This window comes from Protopterus annectens, chromosome 1.part0 (assembly GCF_019279795.1).
Source record: "Protopterus annectens isolate FY-2018-M chromosome 1.part0, PAN1.0, whole genome shotgun sequence".
NCBI lineage: Eukaryota > Metazoa > Chordata > Ceratodontiformes > Protopteridae > Protopterus > Protopterus annectens.
Window position 1 is genome coordinate 50,664,962 of NC_056725.1, and position 23,433 is coordinate 50,688,394.

Consider the following 23,433-nt stretch of genomic DNA (forward strand, 5'->3'; position numbering starts at 1 on the left):
GCTGCACATCCGCAAATCCAATGGGACAAGATTCACTGACTCTAGGGATCTTAACCTAGCCTGCGATATTAACAGAACATGCTGGAGGGGCAGATATGTCTCCCACAGGTTACCAGTCCTCTGGAACAAACTCCCAGTTCATGTAAAACAGAGCTCCTCAATGACCCTATTTAAGCATGACCTAGACAATTGGGTGGGAAACTGTAAATGTACACGGGGGTTTTACCTGTGTTCCTCTTAGACAGAGGCAGCTGGTGCTGATCTTAGATTCACACCCAAACATAGATTACATATCTTGGTCCATAAGGGAACAAGGCTATAACAGTAGCCTCCTACGATAGTAGCCTCCTATGATCCTATGAAGAAATTTTGAAAAGACCCTATTTCAAAATATCCACATTTAGCAGTTAACCAGGTTTGTAATTAGAGTGCTTGATATTTTTTGGTTCATTTTCTTTTATATGAACAGTGATTTTGATTGCCTATTTAGGGTAAGTTTGTCTGGAAATGTAGGTGAAGCAGATGAATCCAAAAGTACTGTAGTTAGAAAGAAAATGAGTTATTCAGCTTTCTGTAAGTGGCAGCTATACCTTAAGACGCTATATTTGCAAGTTATGTAATCATATTATTCATGAGAAGACAGGAATATAGCAATCTCTCTGTTGTATACTCAGTTCCATCTTCTGAAGTCTAACAATTGTAGATATAACCTCATGTAAAATAGGGAAAAGTGGGGTGATGACAGCAATGATAACTCTGAAGACAGAAGCACCAGCAGTGACGTATCACAGAGGAAATTATTCTAGACCCACTGTTTTGAAGCATGTAATATTTTTTAAGCATATAGCACAGTTCAGAATCATGCAGCTTTTGAATCTGTTCTCAGTTGTTTTGCAATGTATGTTTGCAGATAAATGAGCATCTCTAAAGTCATGTGTTTTATACCTATAATACTGATATGAAGCGTGCATTTCTGAGTCATATCCCTTTCAGTATTATATACTACTTCAGAAGCAATATCTTTGCTATGTATCTTCCATTGTTTTAAAGTTGACATCCTTTGTTAGTGTATACACACTTGTTTTTATCCATGCATTTTTACATATCTTTCACATTGCTTTTAAATGTGCATCACAATGAGTTACATTTTGATTATGCAAATTGTTTTTAAATTGTGTAATTTCTCTTATTGCTCCCCTTCTATAAGCCATATTTGCACCAGTACTTCATCTCTTTCACTTAATATAGTTCTCAGATGCAGATGCAAAGAGCATACAGGCACAATTTACAGTTTTACAAAATGAAAGTAAATAGTAAACAGTTTTCATTTAATCTCAATGACCACATTTATTTCAAATGTGTGCAGATGTGAAAGAGGTTAACGCAATAAACGTTTGCATGTGTCATGTGTTAGGTTTTTTTCATTTAGTTGTTTTATGCATTTTTCTATCTGTACATTTCTTAGATGAATACTAGTTTTACTTTTCACTTATTACTTGGTTATATTCTGGCTACGTTACATTCTGAAAACCTCAGACTGAATAAGACAAAAACACTTACTCTTTTTTATTTAGCATATAAAATATGTGTTCTAGATCTTTTGGCAAAGATTCTTTTTTGATTTTATTTAGTTAGTTTTAGCACTATGGTCAGTGATATATATACTTTGTTATTTTTGTTTATAAATCAGCTATGTAGGTAGTTTTATCAAACATTTAGAACTACTTTATACACATGGCCTTACGGTATTACTACATGCTTAAAATGTGGCAGCATTGCATCCTACCTTGTTCCAGCTCTTCCACAGCTGCTTGCACGCTCCTTTCAAATGTGATTGCATCAGCAGGACTTTGGAATGTTAGACCAAACTTATTTTCGTCGACTTTCCAGTGATGAAAAATGGGATTAACCTTGTTATAAACAAGGTCTTTCTTAAGCACACATTCCAGGATTGTCTGTAGGATAAACACAAACAGAAACACATTTAGATGTCTGAACTTTAGCATGAGCTATGGATGGAATACACAATTTTTTTATACCCTTCAAATGTTCTTACGTAAGAAAATGATTGCAGGATCCCAACAGCACGTCAGATCTTTTTGTACTACAAAATAACTGAATGAGAGAGCTGAATGAGATATTATTCACCTATATTAAATAATTAATAGGCAAATTATGAATCATTTTTCATATGCCTAATATAATTTAAGCAGCGGCCAGGACTGAGTTGTGGTTCATGATATCAAATGTCACTACCCTGAGAAGTGCAACGTTTTACACTCCATATCATTATCAGCAGTGATATCGAGACCCTCCTTATTCTGCTTTACTCAGATTCTTATTGGTCAACAATATCGGACAGATTATTGCACATTGAAAACATCCTCCCCTCCACTTTTCACATGGAACTTACAGAATAACTTTACCATGCCCTATATCTTTTGCCAAGCTTCTTTTGTCAACACACCTTCATGTTTTTTCTTTAAATATAATGAATTCTGTCTTTGTATTTGACAGCTGTTTTTACAGATCTGCTTGTAACATTCATTTTTATGTAATTTTTGGTATACACTGATATTGTCATACATTGTTGCCACTTTATATTTCTGTGTCCTACGTCATTTTCATCTATGTCTCTCATTTGTGTTAGAATGCCTGTCCCACGCATAGCTGACTATGGCCTCTTTTCCCATTTGGGCCACAATCCTAGTCTGATACTTCAGTCACCAGATTCCTACCATGATAGTTGACTTATAACAGAATCTGGTTCTAACCCTGCAACTGGGGTATCTATTTTTTTCATAATAACATTTACATTTTTTTCTGTTTCCATTTTGCTCACCACTTGCTCCTCTAAATCCACATCACTGATTTATTGCTGCCTTTCACACTGTTTTCTTTTCTTTCTCACTTTGTTAATTCACTTAAGTCATGACTATAAGACTAATGCCAGTGTAGACTGACTACATTCTCATCAGTTTTACCCACTTGACACAAACTTGGCAAATTATGTGAAACATACTCACACCTAACAATGGTACTCTTTTATTTTGATTCTTCTAATAAAGGATCCTGAATTTTTCATTTAAATGACCTCCCTATTTTTCCCTCCATGCTCATCGTGATGGAGTACATGGCTAGACTTCATGAAAATCAAAACATTCTTGACAACATGAAACTGAAAAACCCAAGAATCTAGTATTGTAGAAGAGTTCTTGCACAGTGTCCAGAATTGTAGCAGGAGGATTTACTGCTCTGGGCACCATACTATTTGGTGCCCCCGCTCACCCAATCACTTCATGATAGCTTGTAAACTGGCAAATATTTTGAGATTAAATCATAATAACTGAGATCATTTAATATATGTCTTGTAAATTATTTAACTATCAGTCCTGTTTTTTTTTTTTAATTTTGCTTTCTACATTTCAAACAAATTGAAATGTTCCCTGATCAATTTCAAATTTAACTAACTCAAGCATAAAATGCCTTTTTGTATACTTTCAGTTCACACCCGTACCTCCTTATGGCATTCTGAACGTATCTGGGTTTGACTTCTTTAACTAAGTGACTTACTAGCTAATAACAGGCGGTATTAGAAAGGCAAGGAATTATTAACAAAATGACACTAAGATTGTTAGTCCAGGTTGTCATGCATGGAGAAATGAATCTTTGTTACTGACTTATTATTCATATTTTTAAATTTATGTTCATATTTTCAGAACAGAAAGTCTTACTCTACAACTGAGCTAGTACATACTATTGATGTGTTTGGTGTGACACACCAATGTGGGAGACAGGATAATTCACTGTCAATGCCAGTTTATATCACACTGTACTGGAATATTGCTAGTTGTTTGCTTGTAATTATAAAATAAGCAATATTTCCATATGTACTTAATACTCCAAAAACTAAGTGACTTAAAAACTGTTGCATGATATTAAGTGAAACTAGAGATGTTGCTGTAGAAAACTACCTTTGATATTTCACTGTAAGTTACATGTCTTGAGAGATATTTGGTGTTATTTACTTTGCTAATTATACAATTATGTATATGCTTTCATACTTCTGTAAATATCTTAATAAACATGCACTTGCAGAGGAATTTCTTTTAGTCATGTGAAAGCTTACATCTGATTAACAAAAATGTTTTGACAATATATACCCTCCTTTTTGGCATCTACTTCTCTGATATCCAGTCTAGTGTTTTGGGCTTGGGGTTATCTAAATTTGTTGGTGACTATAAACTGGGAACAATTCACACTTCCAACACAGTGTTTTTTAAGCAGAAGTTTGATTAGGCCAAATCTTGATGCACTAACAATGGTCTTAAGTTAAATGCTTAGAAATGTAGTGTGGTTTTGTCTGATAAATAAAATTTTCCCACCTTCAGTCATATAAATAATACATTCCTCCAAGTTGATACTGCAATCACAGATGAGACTACCTATGTAAATATCATTATTATTTCGCCATCAAGTCTCCACAATAGCTCAGAATTCCTTCTGTCTGTAACCAATTACTGAATATAATGCTCCTTTAACCAGAACATTTCTTGGCATCAACTTGAGGAGCCACTGAAATTCTTAACTAGGATTATCACTTGTCTCAAGACCCTTAGTTACTTAGATATACTGGAAGCCCACTCCTTCTATTCAGTATCCTACCAATGCCTTCAAAGTAACCTCTGCTTTGCTTTTTGAGCAATGAAAGGCCATGCTCTGTTCAACCTGCTGCATTTCTGAAGAGCTAGCAGCTCATAATCCTCCCCATACCAAAGGTATTTGGCTACTGCAGCAAATAAATAAATAAGACACTTTAGTAGTTTAGTTGACTGAACCAGTGCATTCCACACCTGTGTAGCAAGCTTCATCAGCATAGTAAATGAAGCCATGCTCTGGATTCTTTCAAAATTAGTCTTAGTAATTGGGTGGGCAGTCATAAATTCTCCCTGAGCTATCTTGTATAGCTCCTCCACAAGAAGAAGGTGAACACATTAAACTACATAGCAATTCAAGAGCCCTGCTTAGCTAAGGTCTTAACGGTCCTAGTGACTGCTTGCCAATTATCAACTTATGAACCTATCAAGCTATGAACGTCTTCTTTGTTTACCAGGTTGTTGTTGGGTCTTTCGGCTTTTCCCGGTTAGGGGTCGCCACAGCGGAACTCCAGTCCGCTAATGATTGGCAGTAGATTTTTTACGTGCCGAGTTTGCCAGCCCTGATGCACAACCTTCAATGAAGGTACGCCCATTCACGCATGTCTCCAGATGCTCTAGCTGAGAATCGAATGGAACAACGTCTTGCTGTGAGGCGACAATGCTACCGCAGCACCACCACCTTTGTTTACCAGGTATTAATGCAAAATGGAGGTGTCTCAGTCAAGTCCCATGGCAGAAAAGAAAAATCACAGAAAACTGCACAGCAGTCAAAGATTGCCTATTCAAAATTTGACAAACCCAATTCCAAAATTATAAACAGAAAAATGGTCATATATTCATTAAATAAAATCCAAATACTTCTCACCTTAGACTCTAAATATGTAGTGAAATATAAGTGAATATTTAGCACAGAGTGCATATATGTATAAATAAATGTTGATCATGTAATCTAAAATGTATATAAGTTGCTTGATCAGCCCACGAAAATAACTAAAAACAAACATTTCAATTTCTCTCACAGAATTTAAGGAGAAAAATATAATGCAAAAAATGAAATTAAATATGAAACATCTGAACCATGCAATTTAAAAAATGAAATTCAACTACAAAACAAAACATAGAAAACTAATACTAAAATCAAGCAATCTCACCAATCCATTTCAAAAGAAAAAAATATTACGCTAATCAAATATACTAGAACCTAAAACATACACTACTAGACAACCAAGATAACACCTCACATCCAAGCCAAACCTAAAACATATAAATATGTCATTAAAAACAAAACAATGAGAAAATCTATGAAAAAAAACAGACAATAAGAATGCAGGAAAAAAAGAGTGCAAGAATTCCAACATTAAAAAAAAACTAATACAATTCAGTAATATTATAGAATAAATAAAAATATAGTACTTTGGCAGCAAAAATACCAATAAATATAAAACTACCAACAAATATTCAGTTTGCCTGGGATTCATAAATGCCTACTGCATCATGCTAAGCTCTATGAGTGGGCAGGAGCAGGGTGTGTGTGATTCAGGAAACACACAAACACAATGTGGCCAGACAGAAAACAAAGTATAGCAGAGAAATGTGGTAATGGCCATATGATGAGCTGTGATATATGCTAATGAAGTAAATATATGTTGGAGCGAAACAGAAACATAGAAATGTTGCCAACCATGTCATTTATGCATTGGCTAAGTAAACAGATGTTTGCTTACAAAAAAATCACAGAAGAGCTCTAAAACAATGCCAGGGGTTGATGCAACAATGTAAAATGCATTATTTTGGCCATTCTGTGCATTCAGACATTATTTATTCCTTTATATATTTATTTCATTTATTACCTTTGTTTATCAGTAAAATTGGCATGGAATTTATCTCATTTTTAGTGGAGGCCCAGAAGAAAACCTCCATAAATTATGCAAACATTTAACAATAACAATATGAGTACACTTTACATAATGAATTGAGATAAATTATAGATCATAAGCAGAATAAGATAGGTAGGACAATGGATATAAAATAGCCAGAGGCGACGATGAAGCAATGAGAGAGAAAGCCTAGAATATCAGCTGGGGTTAAAAGAAATACACTTGGAGGAGTTAAGATAGGATTAAGTGATAATAATTAGTATTTTAGCCAGGGGTGGAGCAAAATCAACTCCAAGTATCCATGAGATGCATTTTTAGGACTGTTTTAAAGGATTTGTGAGAAGAATCTACTCTTATAGGAATAAAATAGTATTCCACATTTTTGAGCCATGACTTAAGAATAGAGTCTCATACTGAATTAGTTGATATGGTTACATTTAGTAAGTCTTTATCACTTGATCATAGGGTTCAATTTGGAAAATACCAACTAAGAATATTTGTCAAGCTTGAGCATTTTCAGGGCTGTGGATTACAGTGTGTATCATATTCAGCTGGGAGTTAGACAAGCAGTAAGAAAGTTCTAACAAGAGGAGCTTTTTTAGGGCTAAGCAATCATGTGACCCATATTGTAGGTTTGCTACAAATTTTGTTATTTTGTTAAACTACTATTAAACTATGTTTACTTGAGTGGTTTGTAAATTGATAAGTACGGGACCCCATACAGAAGGGTTGGAATGCTGTTGCTATATGTACTTTTGTTTTGCCAGTTAAAAGGGTTACTTCTGTAAAGGAATCCAAGATTTTTGATGCATTTTTGACTGTTTCTTTTATATGGAGATCAAAGTTCATATTTTCAGCAATTAGTACCCCGATAGCTTGGAGTTTGAAACAATTTACAATGAGCTGTCATTGGAATAGATTATGGTAAAGTTGGGTTTCTTCCCTAGGAATGCTTTGGGAATAAAGAGGGAAGTTTTTTTTTTTTTGGAGTGGGGTTTCAGTAGGAGCTGGGAGTTATAGGTCAAAAGCTCTACTGACAGGAGGGATTTCTCTGTTAGTTGCTGTAATTTTTCAATAGTTTTAGCTGAACAGATGAGTGTTGAATCATCTGCATACTATATGATAGTGGCATTTCTGGTTGATTCATATAAGTTATTAATTAAAATATTAGGCAATACTGATCCTAGTATGGGGCTTTGTGAAACCCAACAGATACAGGAAGGAAGGATGAGATGCCAGTGGTACATTTGGCTGCTTGATGTCTGTCAGATAAATAACTAGAGAGCCATAACGGGGCTGGACTGTCTAGTCCAAGGGATATAAGTCTGTTAAGAACTTTGTAATGGCACAACATATCAAAAGCTATGGACAGAACAAGAAATACTGCTGATACCAATTTGTTGGAATTACAGTGCTGGTTGACGTGAATGCAGAAATTGGGGAATGCAGTGCTGGTACTGTCATGTGGATGACAGAAGTTGTGATGGGTATGACAGAGAAGATTATTTTCCAGTAAAGTTTTAGTAGTTCTGATGGATGTATTTTTATCCAATTTTGGCTAGGGGGAAGAGGATCACAATGGGCTGAGAGTTGGTGAAGTCTGGGAAGCATCCATCATTGCGAAGTGGCAAAATGTATAATTTCTTCCTGAACAGATGGACATAGCTCTCTTTTGTGGAGTGGTTGATCAGAATGCTTACTGGGTAGGCTACTCCACCTGTTGCTGGTTTAATATATTCTGGAGGAAGGTTATCTGGGGTGAGAGAGGTAGGTTTAAGTTTGAGGAGATTTTTTTGTACAGGAGGTTTGCATAGGTTTAAGAAATAATATATTTGACTGTCTAACAGACTGTTGTATAGGTATAGTGGTAGTTGTTGTTGTGTCTTTTTAGAATAAGACAATAATAAAGAAAATGTAGAATTGGCTAAATATATGCTCTGTGAAAATGGTTGTTGTGGGAGTTGGTTGGGTCATATGCCCTGAGTGAATTAGTTTGTTTATTGATGATGTTTAGTGTTTGTAAATAGCAATCCCACCTGCTTTTTTTCTTTTATCCATCTAGTCTAAAGGATGTTATGGACTGAGGGAACCATTTCTTTATCATGAATTTTCTGCTTTAGCCATGTTTCTGTGGCTATGATAATGTCAGGTAGGTGCTGGGATATCCAGGTTTTTACCTCTGACAGTTTGTCACCGATACATCTGTGGTTGAAAATAAAGAGGGGAAGCCATTTTGAATATGATGGGTGAGGGAGAGATTGTAAAAGGGAGGGGATTTGTAAATGGGGTCCTGAGTTAGGATGGATGTTACCTAAAAGTTGATGCCTGAGTGGGTGGTGTTGTTTGTGCAGCCACTTATATTGGATTTTGACTTATGATTAGGATTTCAACTGTAGTAGGCATGTTTGGTTTTGAACAGGTGGATGTAGGAAGAGCATAAAAAAGGTGAGGGTTATGAAAATATTACTATGTTTGATGTTTGAAAGTAGTTTGATGGTTAACTGAGATAGAGGGGGATAGCTGAGTATTTCCTGGTAGGTACTGTGGTGAAAATAAGTGTGTCAGGGTATTCAGGAGAATAGAAGAATGTTTAGGATTAGCATATTATAGTAGGGAAGAAGGAGATACTGGGTTAGTTTAAGGTTGTGGCTTATTGTATGAACAGAACAGTGATTAAGGGGAGAAACTAGACAAGGAAGTGAATACTGTTCATGCAAAATTATGAATTTGGTGGGTTTGGATGGTATCTGGGGACAGGAGACTACAAGAGAAGAGATGGGCAGGATGAGTGGGATTAGGGGCAGGGTAGGGAACTGGAGTGAGCTCATGCATAGTGGGTTGAACCACAGTGGTGGATTCAGGCAGAACAGAGACAAAAAGAAGAAAAAAAACTATGTAATTGAGTTAAGTAATGAAAATATTATTTATGCCTAAATGTGATGTGAAGAATACAACTTAGGAATATGTAATAAAAGTACAACTTTGTCTTGTGAGAATTTTAAACTGAGTAAAAGCATAAAGCTGCCTCTACTTGGTTAAGGAATATGAGGTATAAGGTGCTTGATACAGTAAAAAAAAAGACTTGTTGTTTTTACTCTGACTGCTTGAAGTGAGTCACAACATTTAATGTAATATATATATTTTTTTATTTTGGGAGCAGCATTTACCTGAGGCCTGCCAGGTAAATGCTGCTTCCAAAATAAAAAATATATATAAATATATTACATTAAATGTTGTCCTGAGGTCCGCCAGGTGGCCACGGTGGTGCAGCAGTTAGCGTTGCCACCTCACAGCAAGAGGTTCTCCGGTTCGATTCTCGGCTGGGGTGCCTTCTGTGCGGAGTCTGCATCTCCTCCCTGTGGTCGTGTGGATTTCCTCCGGGTGCTCTGGTTTCCTCCCACATCCCAAAGACATGCAGTAGGTGGATTGGACAATCTAAATTGGCCCTAGGTGTAAGTGTGTGAGTTCCTTCTGTGGAAGGCTGGGCGCCAGGCTGGCAACTCGACACAGTAAAATTCCACTGCCAGTCATGAGGGGACAGATGATCTGCTGTGGCAACCCCTGTCCGGGAAAAGCCAAAAGAAGAAGAAGATTTACCTGAGGCCTGCCAGCTTTACTAGAAGGCTGTTGATTTAACAATATGTTCTCTTAATTTGAGGTCAGTCAGTTTAATAGTATTGCCTTTTTTTGTCAGGCTAGACAAGTCTCAGTAGAAGTTTATGGCTAAATGAATTGCTTTAACTAGGGAAGCTTTGCTCTGTGAAACTAAATCATGCCAATGCATTAATTTAGATTAAACTAGAGCAATATATGGTGGTGGGGTGGGGGGTCTTCCAGCAGTTTCACTCTACTGTACAGACCACTATCTGCAAAAGTGAGGGAGAAATATATCTACAGCTCTAAATATATTTCAGACAGTTACATATGATACATAGGTACTGTCTTATATTAGTATAACTGAAGGTAATGTCCTTTTACTTCTTTTAGAAATTTGACTGAAATTCTGCTGTGGAAGTTATTTTGGCAGTGAACATTTCCTAACAAAGTTTTCAGCAGGATCTCAAGGGCAACAATGTGCTCAACACACTGGAAGACAGAGAAAAATAAAATAATTATGATTGTTTAGTTGTTGAAATACACCGATAAAGCAGCTGATCTGCAGAGCACAAAAGAACAGTACTTTAAGTAGAGTTAGGTTAGCATAGATATTGTACTATTTGACACTGTTGCGTATTTGAACTTTCCAGCCTTTAAACAGAAAATAAAAAAAAAAACAGCTAACGAGATTGTTTTGGTATGCAAGTTTGGGATTACTGAGATGGAGGTTTCTAGATTTTAGACAGACAGGTAGAACACCTCTCTCAGTCAGTTCCCAATCTCTGCTCCTTGAAATACAGTCTGGCAATTATTTAATGACCCTGTTCTTTTCACAAACAAAACTGTCTCAGATTATTAACAAGTAACTACACTGGCAGTAACTGTGCTGTTCATAAAACATATAACCAGGTACAACAACTAAAATGCAGAGCAAAAGCCAGTAAAACAGGCTAATACATTTGTTAGAGATTAACAGCGAAATGAAGACACTTAAACAGATAGTAGCACACTAAAAACTGACTTGAAACTGTTTTGAGTGCAAGGTGATCCAGAACGTAATAAAAAAAACAGGTTATGTTAAGGAATTTTACAAAAATGCAGTTTACCTTACTGTACAGGGATGCAGCTTGAAGAATTTGGAGTTACTTAGGTCACAGAGTAGCAAAGTGATTTTCAAATTGGAGACAAAAACAGTGTATTAGTCAGAGACCAATTGAGGAGGGGAAGAGCAATCAGGTAAATTGATGGCATGCAGTTGCATCCCCACCCCGGATGATTTTCCACCAAAAGCAATCACTGAGGTAGAATGTGAAGGCACAGAAAGACTTATTCTGTTCACTCTGACTGCCTATGGTGAGTCACAGCATTTAATTATTATAATTTTGGGAGCAGCATTTACCTGAGACCTGCTAGCTTTACTAGAATGCTGTGGATTTAACAATATATTCCCTTAGTTGGAGGCCATCTAGATGGTGGAGGTTTTCTATATATGACAGGTGAAAAGTGGTTATGAGAAGCATTGATATACATAAGGCATCCCAAGTCACAAAATAATGTCTTGACTATAGCTGTCAAGTGTGCCGAGACACAAACCACACCAGATTGACTTTGTGACCTTTTATTACATAACAGTCAATGACAACCAATAATAATGCCAATAATAATTCATATGCAGCATATAAACAAACACCATCAAAACATTACCTTAAGCCGGTTGGCAGAACTCTGCCTGTTCCAACTACCACTTCAGAAAAAATGGATGTGCATTCCAAGTTACCTTGGACCTGGTGACAAACCCATCTAACCAAAAATACAAATTAACTGCAATTGACCACACTGGATAAACATATGTATCAAGATAAAAACAAAATCCAAGCAGTGGAAATGCTTGCTTTATTGCATACAGAACAAAGCTTTTGGGAAAAAAAACACCCTTCGTCAGTATTCATTACACAATTAAAAAACAGGCATTATATACCCTAGCAGAATGAATGCTGTAATATATGTAAAAAAATCAAGTACCTTTATACCTAATAAATTTCCAGTATTGAATGTTTTTTTGAATTTGTGTGAGCAAGATCTTAGATTGCTTTATGATGCTGTTGTTTGTCTTTTGGCTTTTTCCCGGTAAGGGGTCGCCACAGTGGAACTCCGGTCCGCTAATGACTGGCAGTAGATTTTTTACGAAATGCCGAGGTGCCAGCTCAACACCCAACCTTCAACAAAAGCATGCCCATTTACGCACGCATGTCTTTCGAACGCTACCCAACCGTGGGGAGGAAATGCAGACTACACACAGAAGGCACTCCCAAGCCAAGCCGAGAATCGAACAGGAGAACCTCCTGCTGTGAGGTAACAATGCTACCGCCGTACCACCGCGGTATATCTTAGACTGCTTTATTCAACAAGTGCTTTATACTCATTAGATGAAAGATTGTAAGTTTTTTTTATTATTATTATCATCTTAGATTGCTTTATGATAATAATAATAAAAAAACTTACAATCTTTCATCTAATGAGTATAAAGCACTTGTTGAATTGTGTGAAAATGTGGACATAATAATTAAGCAAGCTGATAAAGGTGGAGCTATTTATATTTTAAATAAGTCTGATTATATTGAATTAATGAATGAATTTTTGAATGATTATATGACCTTTAAAGAAATTAGTTTTTTTGATGTTAAAAAACGTAGTAGATGTTAGTATGTTTATTTATGCTTTACAACTACAGGGTGATATCTCTTTAGATATTTTTAATTATTTTACAGTCCCTTGCCCGAGGCTTCCAGTTATTTACGGTATAGCAAAATTGCATAAGTCTTTGACTAGACCCCCACTGAGACCCATCGTATTAGGAAAGGGATGGGTGACTGAACCCCTATCAATTTATGTGCAGAGCATACTAAGTAAATATTTGTCCTTATGTCCAAGTTGTATTAGGGACATGGGTGATTTACTGAGCAAACTACATGCATGGTATATTAGTAAAAGTGATGATTACCTAATGGCTACCGTTGATATTAATCCTCTCTTTACTGTAATCCCCAATGAATATGGCATTGAGGCCATACGAAAATTTTTGCATAATAATACTAATATGATGGGAAGAGCAATAGCGAATATATGTAGTCTCATAGAAATTGTCCTAACTAAGAATATTTTTCTGTTTAATGGTCAATCTTTTTTGCAAGTAGCAGGTGTGGCTATGGGGACTCCCATGCCCAACACATATGCTAACATTGTGTTAAATGAATGGAAAAGGGAATATATCACTGGTTCAACCAACCCTTTTAGAGAGAATGTATTATTTTACCAACATTTTGTGGATGATTGCTTTCTGATATGGAAAGGGGAAGAACAGCTGCTATCTGACTTTGTAAGATATCCGAATAATACTACATCTTTTTTGAAATTTAAGATGAATTTTTCATGTAATAGTATAGCATATTTAGATGTATATTTGCATAAAGAATGTAACACATTGAAGACTACTGTGTTTAAGAAGGATGTTCAAGCAAATAAATATACACATATCAGTAGCATGCATGCAAGGCACGTGTACTATGGAATTATAAAAAGTCAAATGGTGAGGGTTAGTAGGCTTAACACAGACGACAGAAAAATGTAGAGAACAGATGAAAGAGTTAAGTGAAGATTTCGAAAACAGAGGCTATAATAAAAAGTTGATTGAGCAAACTATTAACAATGTAACAGAATAAAGAACAATGATAAGACCATATTTTAGTGAAGGAATGGAGCGTGAAGTACAAACTGAAAGGAATAAAATTGACAAGAATATGATTAGGTATACAACGACGTACAATAATATGACTAGAAATGTTGAAAATGTCATTCAAAAAAATTGACGAATTTTAATGTCTATGTCTGAATCGGTTACTTTTTTGGGTGTTAGATCTAGGTTGATGTATAGGAATAGTATTCATTTAAAAAGGCAATTATGCTATAAAGACTTTAATGTCAATCTTGTTACTCAAATATATAACAGATATGGCACTTTACTTTGCCACAACTGTTCTTGTTGCAGCAATATTTGTGATTTGAAATACTTTAGTCATCCTATAACAAATAAAATATATGAACTTAGGTGTCAGGCAACATGTAATACAATGCATGTAGTATATATAGGAACTTGTGTGCAATGTGAATGTTTTTATGTAGGAAAAAGCTCAAGATGCCTATAAGATTGTATAACTGAACACAAGTCTGAGATAAGAAGGAATTTAGTAACAAATGCTCTAGCAAAACATATTATGGTTAGGGGTCAGACGCATGAGTTTAAATTTAAAGTATTAGAAGTTATGTATAAGAATTTGAGAGGAGGGAACGTTATTAACAAATTGGATATAGCTGAATATAAATGGATAACTATACTTGCTGATAGGCAACCAGGGCTAAATAATATAACTAATAAAGCCCATTTTGGTTGATAAAATCAATATAAATGAACATTATCTGCTATAAATATTTTTAATTTAATATATAATTTGAAGTATGAGTAAATATTTATGTATGGTATTAATTATATAGTACTTGTTGGTTTTACTGTTTAAATTCTGAGAATTTTGTATTAATAAGTTGTTTGTTTCTATTGGTGGGCTGTGTCATGTGTTTCATTCTGTTAGGGTATAGGATGCCTGGTTTTTAATTGTGTGATGAATAATGATGAAGGGTGTTTTTTTCCCAAAAGCTTTGTTCTATATGCAATAAAGCAAACATTTCTACTACTTGGATTTTTATCTTGGCAAACCCATCTAACTCATATTTACAATCGACATACTCCTTGATGTGGCCACCTATCAAATCTGGGTCCAACTTGAGGAGATCTGAGGCCATTGCACAGGAACAGAAGGGAAAACAATGGGGGTGAAGCTGTAAGACCACTGTCTGACCGTGCAATAGAGGGTTGGGAAGGGGGCATGCCTGATGATGGATCCGGCAGGCAGAAGGTGAAGCACTGCTTTAAATAGAGAGTGCCTATTCCACCCACATACTGTATGATGACTCGCAGTTCACAGACAACGAGCTGATACAAGGTAAGATATCAACGTCCACTGAACCAAGTCAGCAACCACACCAGATTGACTTTGCGACCTTTTATTACTTAACAGTCAATGACAACCAATAATAATGCCAATAATAATTCATATGCAGCATATAAGCAAACACCATCAAACTATTACCTCAAGCTGGTTGGCATAACACTGCCTGTTTAAACTCCTGCTTCAGAAAAAATGGGTGCATATTCCAAGTTACCTCGTATCTGGAGGCAAACCCATCTAACTCATATTTACAAACCACATAGCCCTTGATGTTGCCACTGGTCAGATCTGGGTCCAACATTAGGAGAGCCAAGGCCATTGAAAAGGAACAAGGGGAAACACAAAGGTGAAGCTGTAAGGCCGCCACCAACCCTGCATGTGACATGCCGTTTCCTTTAAATAGTCAGCCTCGCAAATAGAATCAAGGTTATGGAAGGAACCAAGTTAAACATTGAAAACCCTCTGAATAACAAAACAGTATCCAAATTAAACATATCAAAATCCATGTTATTCAAATGAACACTGTCCAAATCATAGAAATCGAGCTCCAGTCTATCCATGTCACTGTGCTCAGTCATCCAGAAACCAATTTAACTAGAAGCCTGCTTGACTCTACAGTTGATAAAGTGCCTGGCCCTCTCAATAGCACTGGACCTTCTAGCGTTATTCCAGTAAAGTCTCAGAATAATGGCAGACCAGAAGAAAAACATCTTTGGATACAATTGCCACAACCAGTGCATAACAAAAAGGATCTTGGCAAACAGTATTTTTTAAGGGCTTTACCCAGATCATTACACCAAGATGAATTAACGCAATACTGGATAAAGCTTCTTCCATGGTAATCTTGCTCCAGATATCCCAGAACTGAAACCAATTGAGGCCAGGGAAACCAAAATAATGAAGTGTTGAAAAGCTACTATCAAAAGAACTTGAGTGACTAGCTGGGCAGGCAAGGCTTGAATTGAAGCTCTCTCGATGAAAGAATGGCCCAAGAGTCAAATGACCTCCTTCCCTGCAACAGAAATAAAAATTAATGCCTGCTGTATGACAAAAAGGCATCAGAGATCCACCTGCCCACCCTCTGAATGACCTGCACAGAGTGCACTTCCATCATCAAATCAGAGGTATGACCTATCTGGAAGGAATGCGAGGAGTGACCTTGAGAGTGAATTCCTTTCCCTGATAATACCTGCCTGAGAAATGAATTAATCTGTGATAAATTAAAAGGCCTGCCTGAGGCCTGCATGAAAACCAGGTCTAATCTTTTCTCTGTGGGACTAATGTTATATAGTAATCTGACCCAATGCATGTGTAAATGACCAGCCTTCTGGCCTTGTCTAAATGCACCCTTACTCAGCTTGATCATTCTTAGATTGCTTTAACCAAATCATAATAAACTCACTGTAGATGACAAGGTCCTCCCAAAAAAGGTGAAGGAGTAGTTCATTGCATTAAAGGCACCAGCATACAAGGATACAAATAAAGCTGCTATAGTAGCAAACAAACAAAATTCACCAAAGGTCTTATAGAGACCCAAAATAACAAAAGGAAGGAGTTATCTTCCAATAGTTTTTCTGACATCCTGGGAAGGTCCCCAAATATTCTCAAGGCCCTTGAGTATCCTCCCCATAACCCAATATCCTGAGACAACCTCAAGGCCCAAAAAATGCTCTAACCATCCCAAAGTTGTGAGGTGTACTCTGAGAGTTTTAGGTGAATTCCCAGAGGCAGAACTGGCCACTAAAAACTGAAGCAACAACTGTACTCCCCATGTCCTGGAACCAGAGGTCAAAGACCTGCAAAATTCCTTGAAAATCTGCAGGGATGATGAATATGCTTTCCTAGTGTTTCTGGCCCAAGAATTTGCCAAGTGTGATAATGCCAGTTTTCTCCAGTTAGCCAGACTCCCACAGGAACTGGGATGCCCTTTGGATCTGAATGCTTGGCCAACATGTGAAATCTGACAGACTCCAGTCAATGGGACATTGTCAGCTATTATTAAAATGACTAGGGACATGAACACATGAAAATGACAAATTAATCTCAAGACTCAGCAGAACTAAAAGCCTAATGAGAAAGTGGACCCACTTGGACCTGGAGGAATGTTTTTTTGAGTGGGTGCACCAGTGCGATATTATCCAAGTGAAAAACGATCCTCTTATCATGAAACCAAAACTGCCACCAAAATAGGAAATAGTTCTAAAAATGCAATGTCCCTCCTCCTCACCTCAGACCAGCTTTGCAGCAACCTTTCAGGAAATCAGCTGCCTAGTAAGTAACTGACCACACTAGACCACCCCTGCTGCATCAGTGAGAGGCTCGTGGAGACTGCCTTTTTGGCACTGAACTGGCTGAAGAATGTGAACCATAACTGAACACTATCCTTGCCCATCTGGTCAGCTGCATCAGTTGGTGCTTGGGCCTGTTACCTTTCAAGTCAGATATGGACCACAGGAAAGTCCTGCCTGGAGATACTGCCTTACAGGCCAAATTCAGCACCCCATGTAACTGCATGATGTCTCCTATTCAAACTTTGCTGGAACCCAAATATCTCCAAAGTAACTGCTGGACTTGTTGAAGTTTGGGTGGAGGAAGCTTGAAGGAGTTATCATTGGCATTGACTTCTAAACCCAAAAATGTTAGCACTCGGCTTGGTTCGTCTTACTTGTTGTAGACTAAGGGTACCCGTAAATCAGAGCAAAGCCACTTACAAATGGACATGCCTACCCTCCCCCACTATCAGACAATCAGCTAGGTAGTGTATTGCTGACTAGCAGAGGGCTCGTTCTTGCCAGTACTAATGTAAAGCTGTGCTAAATAGTTCAAATGTCATGCAAGCTACAGCACACCCCCACTGGTATTACAGTGCCAAAAAATATATTGCCATTGAACTGAAAACCTAAATAAAGCCAATCCATTTGTCTCACAGGAAGAAGATGAAAAGTGGATTGAATATCCATCTTACAGATCCAGGGGTTAGCATGACCCATGATGACCTTCGCCACCTGGTCCAAAGAAGGGCAGTGCACTTTGATGACAAGTGATGAATCAACCTGAATTCACCCTCCTGTTTCTTGGGAACAAAGCCAGTGGGAGAAATTATAAACAAAAGCCAGAGAGGGGTGGAAAAGGGGTCTATTATCCTGCCAGCTAGTCACTCTTTCTCTATCAATCTGGCAGCAATGTGTCCATGTCCTTTGATGAATGACAAATTGTTAACTAACTTAGACTGTAATTGGGCTGTGGAGTGGATAGGAAAACTTTGAAGAAGCCTCTAAGAGTTTGAAGAAGAGTGGCTGCTGCCCTACGACCTTGGCAACCTGATAGTAGGTAGGAAAGTCTGTCTAGACTAACAGGAGAATAAGCCAGCTGTGATACATTCAAGTCCTCTGCCAAGGCCTCCCTGTGCTTGTCCCAAAAAGAGGAATGGAAAGGCAAACTTGTTCCTAGCTAACAAAACCCAACATCTGGAAGCAGGATGACCTTTCCCACATTCCAAACAAAAGTGGCTGTATTTGCATGCCCAGAAAACCTTGTATCCTTTGGATTAACAGTCCCTCCATCAATGCCCATTGTCAACTCCTTGTCCATCATGGCACTGGGCCATATGTCAGGATGCCTTGACTCATACCTAAGGGAACTATCAAGACCTTTCAGATTCCTGAAACACTAATCATAATTCCACCAACCAAAACCATCTTTCACATGGTGGGCTTCTCTTATGGCTACAAAGTAAGCTAATAAAGGCAAGGCCTGGGTGGGGTCTTTCTCGATGATCAAATACCATAGTACCCAGAGACCAAATATCCTAGTTCCTGATCAGTGTCCTGGCTGATGCCTTCTTCCCAATAGCTGCTAAGGCTGCCATCAAGTCCTTGTTAGACATGTTGTCAGCATCCAGTGTGCATTTAATTTCCTCATTGTCCCTCACTGTCTACTAGACGGAAGATATCTACAAACTCCCCTTTTATAATCTTGTCCTTGACCTTGGTGGGAACATGTGCCGTGATGTGAAAGCCAGGGGAATTGGAACCTGTAAAGCTGAGCGTAGCCATGGGGCACAAAAATTGGGGGATACACTCATCCAGGAGAGGTGGGACCTCTCTTTATGAACCCCTGACCTCCTCGGACCCCATATGCCAGTTGTGGTCAAGAGCATCCTATGCTACTTAAAAATGGCAAGAAATCAATCTAGACACTGGTTTCAGCTACATTAACTTAATGTTGGAATACTTTTTGCCCTTGGAACAACAGTTATTACAGCAGACTGAACAAATGCAAAGAGACTTGCTGTTCCGTTTCACTGATGATAGTTATGTGCATCTGATGGATAATGTTTTTTCCAATATTATGTTGTATGCGACAAATTACAACAAGCAAAGCAAAGGAAACTACAAAGAGATTATAATGACTTTGTTTTAGGCAATGTGTTTGTATGGCCTAAACAAACAAACTCTTTTTTTGGGATCTACACCACTAGACACACCCCCTTTAATCGAGATGCCTGGGTCTGTAGATATGGTGATGGTTGATGCATCTTCGTCAAATGAATCCTTTAATAAGAGCACTAGTAATACAGCAGAAGCTTCTATTAGCTCATTTCCTCCACCACCCAATCAATAAGCCCTCTTGTTTGAGAAAACGGGAGCAAAACCCAAGGTACCGTCTACTCTCAACCTGGAGAATTTTTTACCATTACCGATAAAGCAAAGACCAACTGTGAACTCGAGATCAACCAGGAGAGGGAGACAGAAGAGGAAACATTCAATGGAGAGGCTTCAGATGAGGAGGAGACCGCATCAGTGAGTGGTTTAGTAAAGAATTTATCTGATCATGTTTTGGATCCTATGGAGCTGAGTGTAGTAAATAAAGGGCTATAGTTCATTCCTGCGGTTTCGACTAAAGTAAGTGATGTTCTAACTGATATCAGAGTGTTTGCACAAATGTTGCACTTAAATTGATGTTCAACTCAGACTCTTCGACTGATACATGGAGTTACAGACGACCGAGTGTACTCATCCCTACAATGCCTGCTCATGTGGACTTGTTTGTTCAAATATGTGAAAAGGAGTTGTGTGATGTATTAACTGTCCCTCATCATAAAGATTTTCACAATATGAATCTCCTAGAGAGACAAGCCTTAGAGCATTTACAGAATATGACTGAAATAACTATAAGACCAGCTGATAAGGGAGGTGCCATAGTGGTGTTAAACAGAATTGATTATTTACAAGCAATGCTTTTGCTATTGGAAGATGAAAGTACTTATCAGAAGGTAGATCAGGCTAAACTTAATAAAATTTTAGTTACTATCAATGACTGTTTATATGACCTTCTTATGTGTAGACAGATTGATGAAACATTCTATCAATTTTTGGCTGTTCTACATCTGACTGTGCCTATTATGAAAGGACTACCGAAAATCCATAAATCAGTCCAGAAACTGATTATGAAGCCTATAGTGGATGGTGGACGTTGGGTTACTGAACCACTATCCCTATATGTAGAGGGAAGATTGAGGCCATTGTTGGGACAAATACCTACTATTTTGAAGGATACCACACAATTTTTGAAAGATTTGCACGATCATGTACATGATGTTGATATTGGTTCTTGTTTATTATTTACACTAGATGTCAAAAATCTATTTACATGTATACTGAATATGTATGGTATTGAACCTATAAGGGACATCATGACTACAGGCAATGCTTATACTAATGATGATACCATCTTGAAATGTACTTTTCTGGAATTGATACTAGATAAAAATGTTTTTTGTTTGATCAAAAATTGTATTTGCAGAAATGAGGTGTCGCCATGGGCACCCCATGTGCAAATACATATGCAAACTTGGTTATATATTTTTGGCAGCAGCACAATTTATATAAGGATGTGTCATATGGTTATGTGAAGATGTATAGATGGTTTGTGGACGATGTCTTTTGCTGTGGGGAGGGGATGTAAATTCTTTACAAGAATTTATTACACGCTTGAAGTCTACAACAGATTTTCTTAGGTTTATGGTCAATTTTTCCAATGAGGAAATAGAGTTTTTGGATGTTTCAGTTAGGCAAAATGTTGAGAACAGGATTTTTACCTCCTTACACCACAAAAGTTGTTGGAGAAATGGTTTATTATATAATGAAAGTATACATCCTAGGCACATTTTTCCAAATATTGTAAGAGACAGTCTATGAGGTTAACCAGGATATGTAGCAATGAGAATATGTTATCACAGGAGATGGCCACTTTAGCACAGTTGTTTATGAACAGAGGTTATGATACCAGGATGGTGAAGGGAGTACAGGAAGGTGTTTTAGCCAAGGAAACAGTGTCCAATATATCAAGCGTATATTCACGGAAGGGGGGAACACATAGAGGGAAACCTAAGAGACCACTGGTGTCCTTTAATACTAGATATACAAGTGATATTAATCTTGTACGGAACACCATAAAGAAGAATTGTCACCTTTTAACCTTAGATCTGCAGACTAGTAGGATCATAGGTACTATGCCTAGTTTTACCTATAGAACTAATAGCAACTTGAAAGATTTGCTATGTGGTACTAAACAACATGTTAACACTATATCCAGTAGGCTAGGCACCTTTCCTTGTGGGAGGTGTAGAGTATGTGATGTTTTAACTAAGATACAGGAGTTTACACATCCTCAGATGAATTTTACTTTTAGACCCAGGTTCTATGCGGACTGTAACACTATTTATTTAGTGTACTTGGCTATGTGTAATTACTGCTCCTGTTTGTATATCGGCAAGACAATACAATGGTTTAGGGACAGAGTCAGTAGACATATTTATGAAATGAAAACAAAAATTGTTAATAACGCATTAGCTAAACATAATATTGAGTCATCAGGACATAGCTTTAGTTTTAGGGTTTTATAATGTGCTTTACATAGTATGAGAGGTGGAGACAGCAATAATTATCTAGAGCAGTTAGAGCTATGCTGGATATTAAGGTTACAGGCACATAGACCCAGGTTTAAATGCTAGTGTTAGCATTAAAGCTGTACTAAATGGGCATAGACTCAAGACTAGATGAGATCACGCTCTAGGTACACACCCCTTATTAAGATTAACAGTTTTTATTGGGTTTTGTATTAGATAAATGTGTTTGATTTTATGCATTTTATTGAGATTTGATGAAGCATATTACTATGCGAAAGCGCTTATCCATTTTATAGCTTGTAATAAACTGATTTTTATTGCCATGGTTGCCTTTTTGACTCTTATTTTATTTTTGCCCATATGCAAGTTGGGTACAGATAATTGTGTAACCTGGCCAACATCAGTACCTACTAGATCTGCAGAATTCAAAGCTGTAGAGGCAGCAAAACTTCTTTCTAAGTCAAAAAGCCTAACCTTCCATTCCTTTGGCAAAGAATTTAAAAACTCATCTAAACAATTTTCAGCAAATTGACCCCTACCAATAATACCAATCCCTGTAGACCCAACAGAGGCATTATCTTGTGCTTCTGTTGATATTTTGGATGAGTAGGAAAGGGTGACCCTTTGGCTGGAGGGATCTCTGCTGGTCTTTTTCTGTGCCTTCTTAGCTGGGGCTGGTCCTTCAGCTGCTCTCTCCTTTGAATTCAATGAAGGTCTCCTCTTGGAATTCAGGCTCTGCTCAGCTGCCCCCACCATTTTATAATCAATTAGCAAGCCTTGCACTTCTCGCTACAGATCTAGCCACCTCTCTTTAATGAACTGTATCATAGTTGAACCTAAGAAATAGAAAATATTTGAAAGGACAACAACCACAACAACAACAAAAAAAGGGGGACAGATATGACAAACTAAAACCACAGTGAGTTCTAGTTAGCAGTGAAAAACAATGAATGCTGAGATGCGGTGCTGCTGTGAGGTGCTAGGATGTACAGCCCTCAGGATGTTTACCTGCTTATCCTTTCCTTGAATCAGTGCCACTGTGACTAAAACCAGCTGAGCTGCTGCGGGGGTTCTGGAATGTCATTTCATATCCTACACAAACAAGTCTGCCAAAACCAAGGATGTACACAACCTTTTTTAAATTAAAGAAAAAGGCAGCTAAACTAACAATCAAGTGTTGAGGTAATCATTAGCTACCAGCAGGTTACCTAAAATGCTGTGCCCAAAAACTTAACAAAATGACACCAGCATTACAAACTTCATTATAAAATCATTGTGCCAAAAATACCATCATACACATATTTATATAATACCATTTGACCTACAAACAG

The 23,433-nt window shown here is 37.4% G+C and overlaps 1 protein-coding gene across 1 annotated transcript in view; it reads right to left on the reverse strand.

Moving 5' to 3' along the window:
* Nucleotides 1-23,433, reverse strand: part of LOC122811026 (sprouty-related, EVH1 domain-containing protein 1-like) — a 1,131,707-nt gene that overhangs the window by 494,281 nt on the left and 613,993 nt on the right. The window contains exon 4 of the mRNA XM_044082587.1: nucleotides 1,787-1,955. Coding sequence (XP_043938522.1) covers nucleotides 1,787-1,955 — 169 coding nt within the window. The remainder of the gene's footprint in view (nucleotides 1-1,786; nucleotides 1,956-23,433) is intronic.